Here is a 12,956-nt window from a genome sequence, read left to right as displayed (position 1 = left end):
GTAAGATCCCCGGAGATCAGTTTGTAAGTGAAGGAGGGAAGCTAGAGAGGGAATATCTCCTCTCTATACATGAAAACTAGGACACAAAACCCCAGTGTGTGGGTTTTTTTGGCCTGCTGCTGCATCTGTGCTTGTGTCCATCCGTGCGTATGTGTAGGCGATGAGGTCTGTTACCACATACAGAATGCGCGTCATCGTTCATGTGTATATGAAGCGTTTGGTGCCTGTGTGTAACAAACACTAATCCAGTTGACATCTAGTTGATTTTTGAAGTTGGATGCATTTCCTGGAAAGAAATTTAAACTATTGCCCTCTGATTGACTGCAGGTTACCAGTCAAGGGTGTACCCGTGTCCAAAATTAGCTGGCGAACCTTTGACCTTTGACGCAATATATGTGAGTACGTATTGTACACGTGTGTGATATGTGTCCCGCGCAACTTCTCAAAGATCATATTTAAACAATCTGCGCTTTTGTTTTAAAAAAACATCTCAGTATTGTTGCATATGTATACTACACAGTTGAGTAGGAGCATGGAATCAACATACAGGTACCATACAGACAGCCTTTTTCCACCTATGGCCTGATTATTACAACAACAAAAAAACGATAGAGAGAGTTAATATATGTGGTACAAAAAACACTGAATTGTGTGGACTAAATAAAAAATGTCTCAAAATTACATCCATTTAAATCCATTAAAAAGACCACTCTCTTAACACTTTGAAATGTTTGATGCATGTTAGCTGCCTGATTTTACTGATTGATTATAAAACTTTAACGAAGTAAGGAGTGGTTCACATGATCTTAATATTCAATGTTTTATCATTTATACTTTATATTGTAGTGATGGGGGATGTCAATGTGTGGTTGTGCAGTCTGTGAACTAAAGCTTGTTGTAATACACTGAGGTGTCTTTGATCATTTGTGATAATATATTATAATCTACCGTGCTGCTCTCATATCAAACATGTGTTTAAGAAATACAAATAATATCAAGATAATTCTTAAATGAGAAATACTAAACATTAAAAGTATATCAAACAAATCACTGCAAACTTGTGCATCGTTTGACTCTGCTCCCTTGGACTGCAGTGTGTGCTGCTTATCTGATCATCGTTTCAACCAATCTTGCACTTATCCACCCTTTTTGATAACCTCTTGAAGAAGTCTGAAGAAACGTTTATCCTTTCCGCAATTTGAACGGTTCGTACATCCGAAAACAACACACATTGAGAACGGAGCGAGCTTGACCACCACCAGTGTTCATTGTGTGCGTTTTACCAAAAATCTGACTTTTACATTTCTTTTTACATGTTTATGATCTTTGACAAACTTCCTTCTTCGATTTGGTATTACATCTATTTGCAATCCAACCTCAGATAAGCGGAAGATGATGGAAGGATGGATGGATGCAATCCTAAATCATTATAATCGTGGTTCCCGTGTGAAAGCATCTGTTTAAACTGTATGAGGGGCTGTTAGGGACATTATTCAGAATTACCTCTTACATACACTACTGAAATGCTTTCACATAAACAACTGAAATGTTTTTCTCTCACACACACCACTGAAACAGTCTTATACACACTACTGAAACACTCTTATGCACACGACTGAAATGCTCTCACATAAACAACTGAAATGTTTTTCTCTCACACACAATACTGAAGCACTCTTATACACACTACTGAAATGCTCTTACATACAGTACTGAAATGCTCTCACATACACTACTGAAATGCTCTCACATAAACAACTGAAATGTTTTTCTCTCACACACACCACTGAAACACTCTTATACACACTACTGAAATGCTCTTACATATGCTACTGAAATGCTCTCACATACACTACTGAAATGCTCTTATATAAACAACTAAAATGCTCTCACATAAACAAGTAAAATGCTCTCACATAAACAAGTAAAATGCTCTCACATAAACAAGTAAAATGCTCTCATATAAACAAGTAAAATGCTCTCACATAAACAACTAAAATGCTCTCACATAAACAACTAAAATGCTCACACATAAACAACTAAAATGCTCTCACATAAACAACTAAAATGTTTAACTGTCACGCACACACACACCACTTGCGTGTGAGAGACAACAATTTTAGTAGTATGTGTGCAAGGATTTCAGTTATATGTATAAGAGCATCTTACTAGTGTGTGTGAAAGCATCTTACCTGTGTATGTGAGAGGATTTCACTAGAGTGTATGAGCGACACTGCATTCCGGTTCCGGTCATCTATAATGCCCGCCCCTTTTCAGATTTTTTTTTTTTTTTAAAGCCGAGTTGTTTGTGAAAAAAATGTCTGCCGAACTACCAACAAGTATCTTCACAGCTGAGGCGCCACCCGCAGCATTATCGAGCGCCTCTTCCACCACATGGACATTGGGACAAGAGGAGGAAAAGGTAATTAGACATTATTTATTTCTAAATGATTGTTGAATCCACGGAATGTAAGGCAACATAGCATTGTAGCCATTAAGCAGTTAGCCTTGTGTGCCTCCACTACAAACAAGTTAGCAACTAATGTTTCTGCGGCTCCTAAGAGTCTCACATCTATTGCAAACTTGCAGTTTGTCTCGGAGGAAACAAAAAAACTACACTTTCAAATCAGCTAATAATGTTTGCAGAGTTGTTGCTATGGTAACATGTCGAAATGTGAGTCACGTCGTGGTATATCAGTAGCTGATCGAATAGTAATAATAATAGATTACATTTATTTAGCGCTTTTCTTTGGACTAGATAAGTGGTCCCCAAACTACGGCCCCGCGGGCTGATTACGGCCCGCCAACGTCCAACATCCGGCCAGCTGAAATTATAATTTTTTTATATAATTATTTTAAATCAGACTTTTCTAATCCATTTTTTGATGTCACCTAGCCGATCGAGCAAATCATGTTGTCCAAAAATGCATTTTCCCATATGACTTATATTTTCTTAGCTGTTTTCATGTGATCTGATTGTTACATTCTTATTTCAGAGTCATCACGCATGACCATTTCAACAAGGACGGAATACACAACCTCTGGATTCATGGAACTTCTCTGCACACAAATATATTGTTAGGAATATTCAATAAATTTTACATAAATAAATTTAACATCTTTTTTTTTGCTCAAAAAAGTTTCCTTGTGACTTATTATTCATATACTTTTCAATGTTTCTTGTAGTCAGACAGTAGACATCGTTCGTCTAAAGTTATAGTTTAAGTTAATGTGTTAATATTTATACCTAGCCCCTAACATAATAATCCATCCCTCCATCCATTTTCTACCGCTTATTCCCTTTCGGGGTCGCGGGGGGCGCTGGCGCCTATCTCAGCTACAATCGGGCGGAAGGCAGGGTACACCCTGGACAAGTCGCCACCTCATCGCAGGGCCAACACAGATAGACAGACAACATTCACACACTAGGGCCAATTTAGTGTTACCAATCAACCTATAATCATAAGACAAAAATTGTGTAGCACAAACGTTTGGGACAAGTTTAGGGAGATTTTGACAGTGTGTGTGGGTGGCTGGATGACATCACTAGTCAGAATATGTGTTTTAAAATAACTTAAAAACCTCAATGGTAGACAAGTATTTACAGCACAAACATATTGCAGTGTTATTTTGATATTTGCAATAATAAAGTGGGCAACTTCATACAGGTCTGTGTAGCAGGTTCTTTTTTATTTATTTTTTACAAAATGTTTAAACAGAACCTTAATAAGCAGAATACACTGCACAAGTGAAGAAAACATTTTAACAAACCATATAATTCCCATGTTGTTCACTGAATAAAGTGCAGAATTTAAGTGAAATGTCTATTCCACAATTGCCATCATTTTCAAGTGGGTTCACTTGTTGAAAAATGTTCATTATCGTCTCACTAATGTTTACATCTATGACTGGAATTACAATGTTGTTATTTGTCTGGAGTTCAGGTAGTGGACCTTCATCATCAATGCCAAAGTAATTGTCAGCATCAAAATGCTGCTTATAGCTGGATGGATTCCTGCATTATTAATGACACCAGAATGCCACATCTGAAGTGGTGTCTGCCTCCTTCCGTTGAGATGCAGAGAAATTGTTTGGAAGCCAACTTCCATGAATCCAGAGGTTGTGTATTCCGTTCTTGATGAAATGGTCATGCGTGGTGACTGACATAAGAATGTAACAATCAGATCACATGAAAACAGCTAAGAAAATACAAGTCATATGGGAAAATGCATTTTTAGACAATATAATTTGCTCGATCGGCTAGGGGACATCTAAAAATGGATTAGAAAAGACAGATTTAAAATAATAATACAAAAAATAATCATTTCAGCGGGCCAGATGTTGGACGTTGGCGGGCCGTGACCGGCCCGCGGGCCGTAATTTAGGAACCCTTATCTAGTCCAAAGAAAAGCGCTAAATAAATGTAATCTATTATTATTACTATTCGATCAGCTACTGATATACCACGACGTGACTCACATTTCGACATGTTACCATAGCAACAACTCTGCAAACATTATTAGCTGATTTGAAAGTGTACTTTTTTTGTTTCCTCCGAGACAAACTGCAAGTTTGCAATAGATGTGAGACTCTTAGGAGCCGCAGAAACATTAGTTGCTAACTTGTTTGTAGTGGAGGCACACAAGGCTAACTGCTTAATGGCTACAATGCTATGTTGCCTTACATTCCGTGGATTCAACAATCATCCATCCATCCATCTATCATCCTCCGCTTATCCGAGGTCGGGTCGCGGGGGCAGCAGCCTAAGCAGGGAAGCCCAGACTTCCCTATCTCCAGCCACTTCGTCTAGCTCTTCCCGGGGGATCCCGAGGCGTTCCCAGGCCAGCCGGGAGACATAGTCTTTCCAACGTGTCCTGGGTCTTCCCCGTGGCCTCCTACCAGCTGGACGTGCCCTAAACACATCCCTAGGGAGGCGTTCGGGTGGCATCCTGACCAGATGCCCGAACCACCTCATCTGGCTCCTCTCGATGTGGAGGAGCAGCGGCTTTACGTTGAGCTCCTCCCGGATGGCAGAGCTTCTCACCCTATCTCTAAGGGAGAGCCCCGCCACCCGGCGGAGGAAACTCATTTCGGCCGCTTGTACCCGTGATCTTATCCTTTCGGTCATGACCCAAAGCTCATGACCATAGGTGAGGATGGGAACGTAGATCGACCGGTAAATTGAGAGCTTTGCCTTCCGGCTCAGCTCCTTCTTCACCACAACGGATCGATACAACGTCCGCATTACTGAAGACGCCGCACCGATCCGCCTGTCGATCTCACGATCCACTCTTCCCCCACTCGTGAACAAGACTCCTAGGTACTTGAACTCCTCCACTTGGGGCAGGGTCTCCTCCCCAACCCGGAGATGGCACCCCACCCTTTTCCGGGCGAGAACCATGGACTCGGACTTGGAGGTGCTGATTCTCATTCCGGTCGCTTCACACTCGGCTGCGAACCGATCCAGTGAGAGCTGAAGATCCCGGCCAGATGAAGCCATCAGGACTACATCATCTGCAAAAAGCAGAGACCTAATCCCGTGGCCACCAAACCGGAACCCCTCAACGCCTTGACTGCGCCTAGAAATTCTGTCCATAAAAGTTATGAACAGAATCGGTGACAATCATTTAGAAATAAATAATGTCTAATTACCTTTTCCTCCTCTTGACCCGATGTCCATGTGGTGGAAGAGGCGCTCGACAATGCTGCGGGTGGCGCCTCAGCTGTGAAAATACTTGTTGGTAGTTCGGCAGACATTTTTTTCACAAACAACTCGGCTTAAAAAAAAAAAAAAAATCTGAAAAGGGGCGGGCATTATAGGTGACCGGAACCGGAATGCAGTGTCGCTCATACACTAGTGAAATCTTCTCACATACACGGGTAAGATGCTTTCACACGCACGAGTAAGATGCTCTTATACATATAACTGAAATCCTTGCACACATACTACTAAAATTGTTGTCTCTCACACGCAAGTGGTGTGTGTGTGCGTGACAGTAAAACATTTTAGTTGTTTATGTGAGAGTATTTTAGTTGTTTATGTGAGAGCATTTTAGTTGTTTATTTGAGAGCATTGTACTTGTTTATGTGAGAGCATTTTAGTTGTTTATGTGAGAGCATTTTACTTGTTTATGTGAGAGCATTTTACTTGTTCATGTGAGAGCCTTTTACTTGTTTATGTGAGAGCATTTTACTTGTTTATTTGAGAGCATTTTACTTGTTTATGTGAGAGCATTTTACTTGTTTATGTGAGAGCATTTTAGTTGTTTATGTAAGAGCATTTTAATTGTTTATGTGAGAGCATTTCAGTAGTGTATGTGAGAGCATTTCAGTAGTGTATGTAAAAGCATTTCAGTTGTTTATGTGAGAGCATTTCAGTCGTGTGTGTAAGAGTATTTCAGTATTGTGTGTGAGAGAAAAACATTTCAGTTGTTTATGTGAGAGCATTTCAGTAGTGTGTATAAGAGTGTTTCAGTAGTGTGTATAAGAGTGTTTCAGTGGTGTGTGTAAAAGAAAAACATTTCAATTGTTTATGTGAGAGCAATTCAGTAGTGTATGTAAGAGGTAATTCTGAATAATGTCCCTAACGGCCCCTCATAAAACTGGATCACCGCACACACGCACTCTCACAGTTGAGCACAATATAGAATAAATAACAAGAAAAAAAAACTTGTTTTTTTCTTAAATTTTTAACTACAAGTTAATATATACATTTCCTTCCTTTGGACAGTTCTGAAGTTAGTGTAGTGATTGGATGTATTTACAAGATTTATATATATATATATATATATATATATATATATATATATATATATATATATATATATATATATATATATCTGTATATATATATATATATATATATATATATATATATATATATATATATATATATATATATATATCCATCCATTTCTTGCCGCCTATTCCCTTTGGGGGTCGCGGGGGGCGCTGGTGCCTATCTCAGCTGCAAAGGAAGGCACGGTACACCCTGGACAAGTTGCCACCTCATCCCAGGGCCAACACAGATAGACAGACAAAATTCACACTCACATTCACACACTAGGGCCAATTTAGTGTTGCCAATCAACCTATCCTCAGGTGGATGTCTTTGGAGGTGGGAGGAAGCCGGAGTACCCGGAGGGAACCCACGCATTCACGGGGAGGACATGCAAACTCCACACAGAAAGATCCCGAGCCCGGGATTGAACCCAGGACTACTCAGGACTTTCGTATTGTGAGGCAGACGCACTAACTCCTCTGCCACTGTGAAGCCCATATATATATATATATATATATATATATATACATATATTTATATATATGCATATATATATATGTACATAAATATATATATATGTACATATATGTATATATATGTGTATATATATTTATATGTACATAAATATATATATATATATAAATATATATAAATATATATATATATATATATATATATATATATATATATATATATAAATAAAAAATTAAGTAACAATAATTGTCACACACACTAGGTGTAGCACTCCATTTGACCCATCAACCTTGATCACACCCTGGGAGGTGAGGGGGGCCCTGAGCAGCAGCGGTGGCTGCGCATGGGAATAATTTTTGGTGATTTAACCCCCAATTCCAACCTTTGATGCTGGGTGCCAAGCAGGGAGGTAATGGGTCCCATTTTTATAGTCTTTGGTATGACTCATCCGGGATTTGAACTCACAACCTACCGATATCTAACCACTAGGCAACAATATATACATATCCATTAAGGATGACTTCTGCAGTGTTCGATCAGCCGTTTTACTGCCGTGTTACAAGCACCGTTTAGAAACAATTAGGGTAAGTAAATAAAAATTTGCAAAATCTTTCTGTGTAAATAACACAACATGTAAATCTGCGGCTCTGTGGTGCGGCTAACACAGGGTAAATATTGTTTTTCTTTTAAAATTTTGTGGATGCGGCTAATACACTGTTGCACTTTATAGTCCGCAAAATACGGTAGTATTATCAATAATTTATTTCAATGTTTTCTCATAATTAATCCATGCTGTTAATCAAGTAAATTTGAAAGACAATGACATATTTTTCACAGTCACAGGGTGGTTCTTGTTCATTTGTGATCTTGTTTCATGATCACATATGTCAGTTATAATTAGTTTGATGTATTTTGTATTATTTTCTGTCGAGCGCTCTTATTTTCAATCCACTTGCTGTTTCCCCTCCATTTGCCACCACTCTGTTCTGAGTGCTGGATCCCTCACTTGTCTCTGATTGGCAATCAGGACACACCTGTCCCTTGTGGAAAATCAGGATCCTTCTGTCCTCTGGACAAGGCCAGATTACCTGCTTTGTGCTTTACCCAGATGTTTGCCCTATGTGCACTTCCCTCCTACACACATTTTTTTTTGTCTTAGCGTCTTTGCATCCTGGGGTCTAGAGCAGGAGTGTTTGCGGTGTCTGCCTCATTCAGAGGTGTGGGGAAGCCAGCTGACAGCTTTGGACAGGTTTGTCTCTCCTTAAAACTTTAAAAAATATTCGCTTTTGTGTTTTATTTACATTGTTGTACTTATTGTAAACTTTTGGTGCTTCCTACTGGGCTGCAGAGAGTCCCTGGCTGCCATTGTGACTCGTTGAATAGAGCAACTGGTGAATAATGAATGAAATGAATGACAATGCTATATGCTAAGCTAGCGGCGCCAAACATCAGAGTTAGCATTAGCATCAATTTGATACAATGGGGTCATATTCATATCCTGCTTATGGTAAAGTCTGTTATTTTGACTTATACTTTATGAATTTACTTTGACATGCAGTTTTTGAGTGCACACAGGTAAACAGATTACACAGTACTGTTGGATTATTTATTGAATGTTAATGTGCAGGCTATGTAGCACACTAGCACTTTTGACTGTTTTTTTAAGGAGTTGATGTTTATTTTTAATTTATGCGTTTGTTATGAAGATTTAAGAATCTGTACACATAGAATTTGAGTATAAAAGCTGAAGTTAAAGAAGCCTAACTTAGATAACTTATTGGTTCTGTTCTTGTAGTGCAGAACAGGTGTTTCTACTTGGAAACAATGGATGGCAAGCTTGAACCTAGAGCTTGGGGCTACTGTATTCACCTAACAACTAGCAGAGACTACTTGCCTGGTAAGAAGGCTGCCACCGCTTGTCCCCCCACACACTCCATGAACTCTGGTGCATAATCCCACTCACTCTTTCTCCTAACAATAACCCTTGGACATTTAATACAACCTCTCACCAAACACCCATGGGTCGTTGCATCAGTTCTGGGATTGTTTATATTTTCTGTTGTGTGACACGCAAGTTTTGTTTTTCAATTCCAATCCAACAAGTGACTTTTGAAGTGCATTTATCAACCACTCTCTAACTGCATTTGTAAATATTTTGGGTTCTTCAATTGTTTTCCCTTTTTTCTGTTGTAAATATTTTGTTCTTCATTCTTCACAATGCATGGTACCTGCATGCAACTTAATTTTCTGTTCCTGCATAATTATTACTGACTACCAGCTCGTGCAGCCGAATTTAGATCTTCTGTTACTTACTAGCCCGTGTTTTCTGTCCTTATTAGTCTTATACCCAGTCCCCTATTTGTTCCTGTCCTATTAGTGCCAAAAACACATTAACATATATTAAAGTGTCCCAAATACCCGCTACAAACACACAGTCGCACAGTACACCCATCCTGACAGGGAACTTTGTGGACATTATAAAACAAGTATATATAATTTAAAAATGACACATACAGTATATACATTCATTACAACGCATGATGGGTGATATGCAAAAGACGTTCCCCACACTTACCCAAGTTTGGCACATTTGATATGCATTATGTTTCTGATTGATGACAAAACTTTAAAAAGATTGTCAAGGTAAGAGACAAGGTAGGAGTTGAACTTTCACATACTCTTGATATTCAATGTTTTGTCAATTATATTTCATATAACAATGTCGTTACGGTCTGACATGGGTGGGGTTAAAGTGAAAGTAGTTGAAGTTATGTGTTGTTCAGATTGTTATAGCTTTCTTTGATCAATGCAAATTGAAGAGGTATTTTTGTAAAAATTATTGTTGTTACGCCAAAATCAACGCTCTGCTGTGTGGCGAAAAAATTGTCGTATTATGTGTATTTGTGTACACGTGTCTATGTGTGTGTGTATTTACGATTACCCTCGAAAATATGGCTTTATCGGTATATGGCTTTATATGTAAGAATACAGTTTGTACTGTATTCTTACATGTTTGGCAAACTTCCCTCTTCAATTTGGTATAAAACGAATATGCAGACTTCAAGATTTGCCATCGCAGATTACGTGTAAAAACAACTGTGTAAACGTGATCATGGATCAGTTTGACACAGCACACAGTTGTAATAATAAATATTTAAAAAATACAACTGAAGTTAAAGGAATGATTTTGATTTCAAATTCACTTAGATTACATTACACATACATTTGATATTTATGTAAACACACGTACTTCAAAACTCTATATACATTTGGTCTCTTGTGATTAAGACGGCCGTGCGCAACCCGAAGGTCCCTGGTTCAATCCCCACCTAGTACCAACTTCGTCGCGTCCATTGTGTCCTGAGCAAAACACTTCACCCTTGCTCCTGATGGGTGCTGGTTAGCGCCCTGCATGGCTGCTCCCTCCATCAGTGTGTGAATGGGTGAATGTGGAAGTAGTGTCAAAGCGCTTTGAGTACCTTGAAGGTAGAAAAGCGCTATACAAGACCAACCCATTTATCCTTTATTTATTTAAGAGCTATAAAAATAAACTTTGATTGATTGTGTGTATGTATAAAGGTATCATATATCAATAAAGTACTATCTATCTATCTATCTATCTATCTATCTATCTATCTATCTATCTATCTATCTATCTATCCATGTATCTATTTATCTATCTATCTATCTATCTATCTATATGTATGCATTATATTAATACAATATGTGTGTATACTGTATATATACTGTGTGTGTATATATATGTATATATATATATGTATGTATATATATATATATATATATATATATATATATATATATACACGTATTCGATTCGAATCGATTTTTTCCCACACCCCTAATATGTATATATATACATATTAGGGGTGTGGGAAAAAATCGATTCGAATCGAATATGTTGTGCGATTCAGAATCGATTCTCTTTTTAGTTTAAATCGATTTATTTATTTGCTATTTGTTTTTAAAAAATTATTTTTTTTTTCTTTTTTTATCAATCCAACAAACCACTACACAGCAATACCATAACAATGCAATCCAATTCCAAAACCAAACCTGACCCAGCAACACTCAGAACTGCAATAAACAGAGCAATTGAGAGGAGACACAAACACGACACAGAACAAACCAAAAGTAGTGAAACAAAAATTTATATTATCAACAACAGTATCAATATTTGCTATAATTTCAGCATAGCAGTGATTAAAAATCCCTCATTGACATTATCATTAAACATTTATAAAAAATAAAAAAAAGAACAATAGTGTCACAGTGGCTTACACTTGCATCGCATCTCATAAGCTTGACAACACACTGTGTCCAATGTTTTCACGAAGATAAAATAAGTCATATTTTTGGTTCGTTTAACAGTTTAAACAAATTTACATTATTGCAATCACTTGATAAAACATTGTCCTTTATAATTATAAAAGCTTTTTAGAAAAAATCTACTGCTCTGCAAGCATGTCAGCAGACTGGGGTAGATCCTGCTGAAATCCTATGTAATGAATGAATACAGAATCGTTTTGTGTTACGACTGGTTGGCATAATGATCCCAAACTGGTCCCTTCGTGGATGCGTCGGCATGAACACAGCAACGGTAAGTTTAAATGATTTATTACACTTAACAAAAACAGACTATGAACAAAAACACTGGAGCTAACAGACAAAAATAAACCAAGGGCGCTAGCATGAAAGCTAGGAATAGAAAATACAAAAACTATACTTGGCATGAAGCACACAAAAGAGTAAACAAAAAAACATTCAGCATGAAAGCTGGAATATCGAGTGGCTTTGCGTAAGAGCTAGCGAGAAAATACATACGGGTAGTATACAGTCGTGAATGTTGCTCGAAGGCAAATTAGAGTCCCAGAAAGAATAACGAAAAGGGACGGGCTTAAATAGGTGAGTAATCAAAAAGTGACAGGTGTGCAGAAACCGTGATTAGCAGATGGGATCAATGAGGAACCATGGTGATTGACTAAACAGGAAGTAAGAGTGTAGAACAGTGATACAACAACTGGAAGTATAAACCATATGTGGTGATCCAAGTAGCGGATCGCAACAGTATCTCCCCCCCAGAAAAGACAGATTCCAGATGTCCAAAAAAAAACAAAGAAAAAACTTGAACCCCCTCCCCACAACAAGACAGTCCACAGAAGAAGGGAGGGCGGAGGGAGGCCATGGCGGAGGGTCGCCAGGTCGCGTGTCCCCGAATCCACCGAGGACAGGCAATGTGGCGGCGGCGGATGGAACGCCGCTGCCGAAAGAGTTTTGGCGGCCGACCTCGAAAAGGCCACATCAGTGGCCGCCTTGCAGGATGAGGTGCCCGGCGAGGCGGACGACCTCGCAGACGCCACACCAGTGGCAGACGTGGAGGAGGCTTGGCAGCAGCAGACGAAGATGCGGGGGCTGCAGCCGAAGCAGGTGCAGAGGCCGGCGGAGGATCAGGTGCAGAGGCCGGAGGAGCAGGCGTTGGCTTCAGCCGAGGAGCAGGCGTTGGCTTCAGCCGAGGAGTAGGCGTTGGCTTCAGCCGAGGAGCAGGTGCTGCAGCCGAAGAAGGCGGCGTTGTGGAGTCTGGCGTAGTCGTCGCCGTCGTAGAGGTCGGCGTAGTCGTCGCCGTCGTGGAGGCCGGCGTAGTCGTCGCCGTCGTGGAAGAAGGCGTAGTAGTCGGCGTCGTGGA

At 39.3% G+C, this 12,956-nt stretch overlaps 1 protein-coding gene and 1 long non-coding RNA gene across 2 annotated transcripts in view; both read right to left on the bottom strand.

Annotated features, from left to right (window-relative positions):
• The window catches only part of LOC133559324 (regulating synaptic membrane exocytosis protein 1-like), a 280,539-nt gene that overhangs the window by 155,289 nt on the left and 112,294 nt on the right, over window positions 1–12,956 (bottom strand). The window contains exon 4 of the mRNA XM_061910986.1: window positions 8,233–8,265. Within this exon, the coding sequence (XP_061766970.1) occupies window positions 8,233–8,265 (33 nt within the window). The remainder of the gene's footprint in view (window positions 1–8,232; window positions 8,266–12,956) is intronic.
• Window positions 3,664–5,793, bottom strand: LOC133559326 (uncharacterized). Its single transcript, XR_009808148.1, has 2 exons — window positions 5,653–5,793; window positions 3,664–4,160 (listed from the first exon to the last, which is right to left on the bottom strand). It is a non-coding gene; the product is annotated as an uncharacterized LOC133559326 (long non-coding RNA).

This window comes from Nerophis ophidion, linkage group LG09 (assembly GCF_033978795.1).
Source record: "Nerophis ophidion isolate RoL-2023_Sa linkage group LG09, RoL_Noph_v1.0, whole genome shotgun sequence".
NCBI lineage: Eukaryota > Metazoa > Chordata > Actinopteri > Syngnathiformes > Syngnathidae > Nerophis > Nerophis ophidion.
Note: the sequence above shows the minus strand (reverse complement) of the source record. Positions and strands in the feature narration are given on the sequence as shown.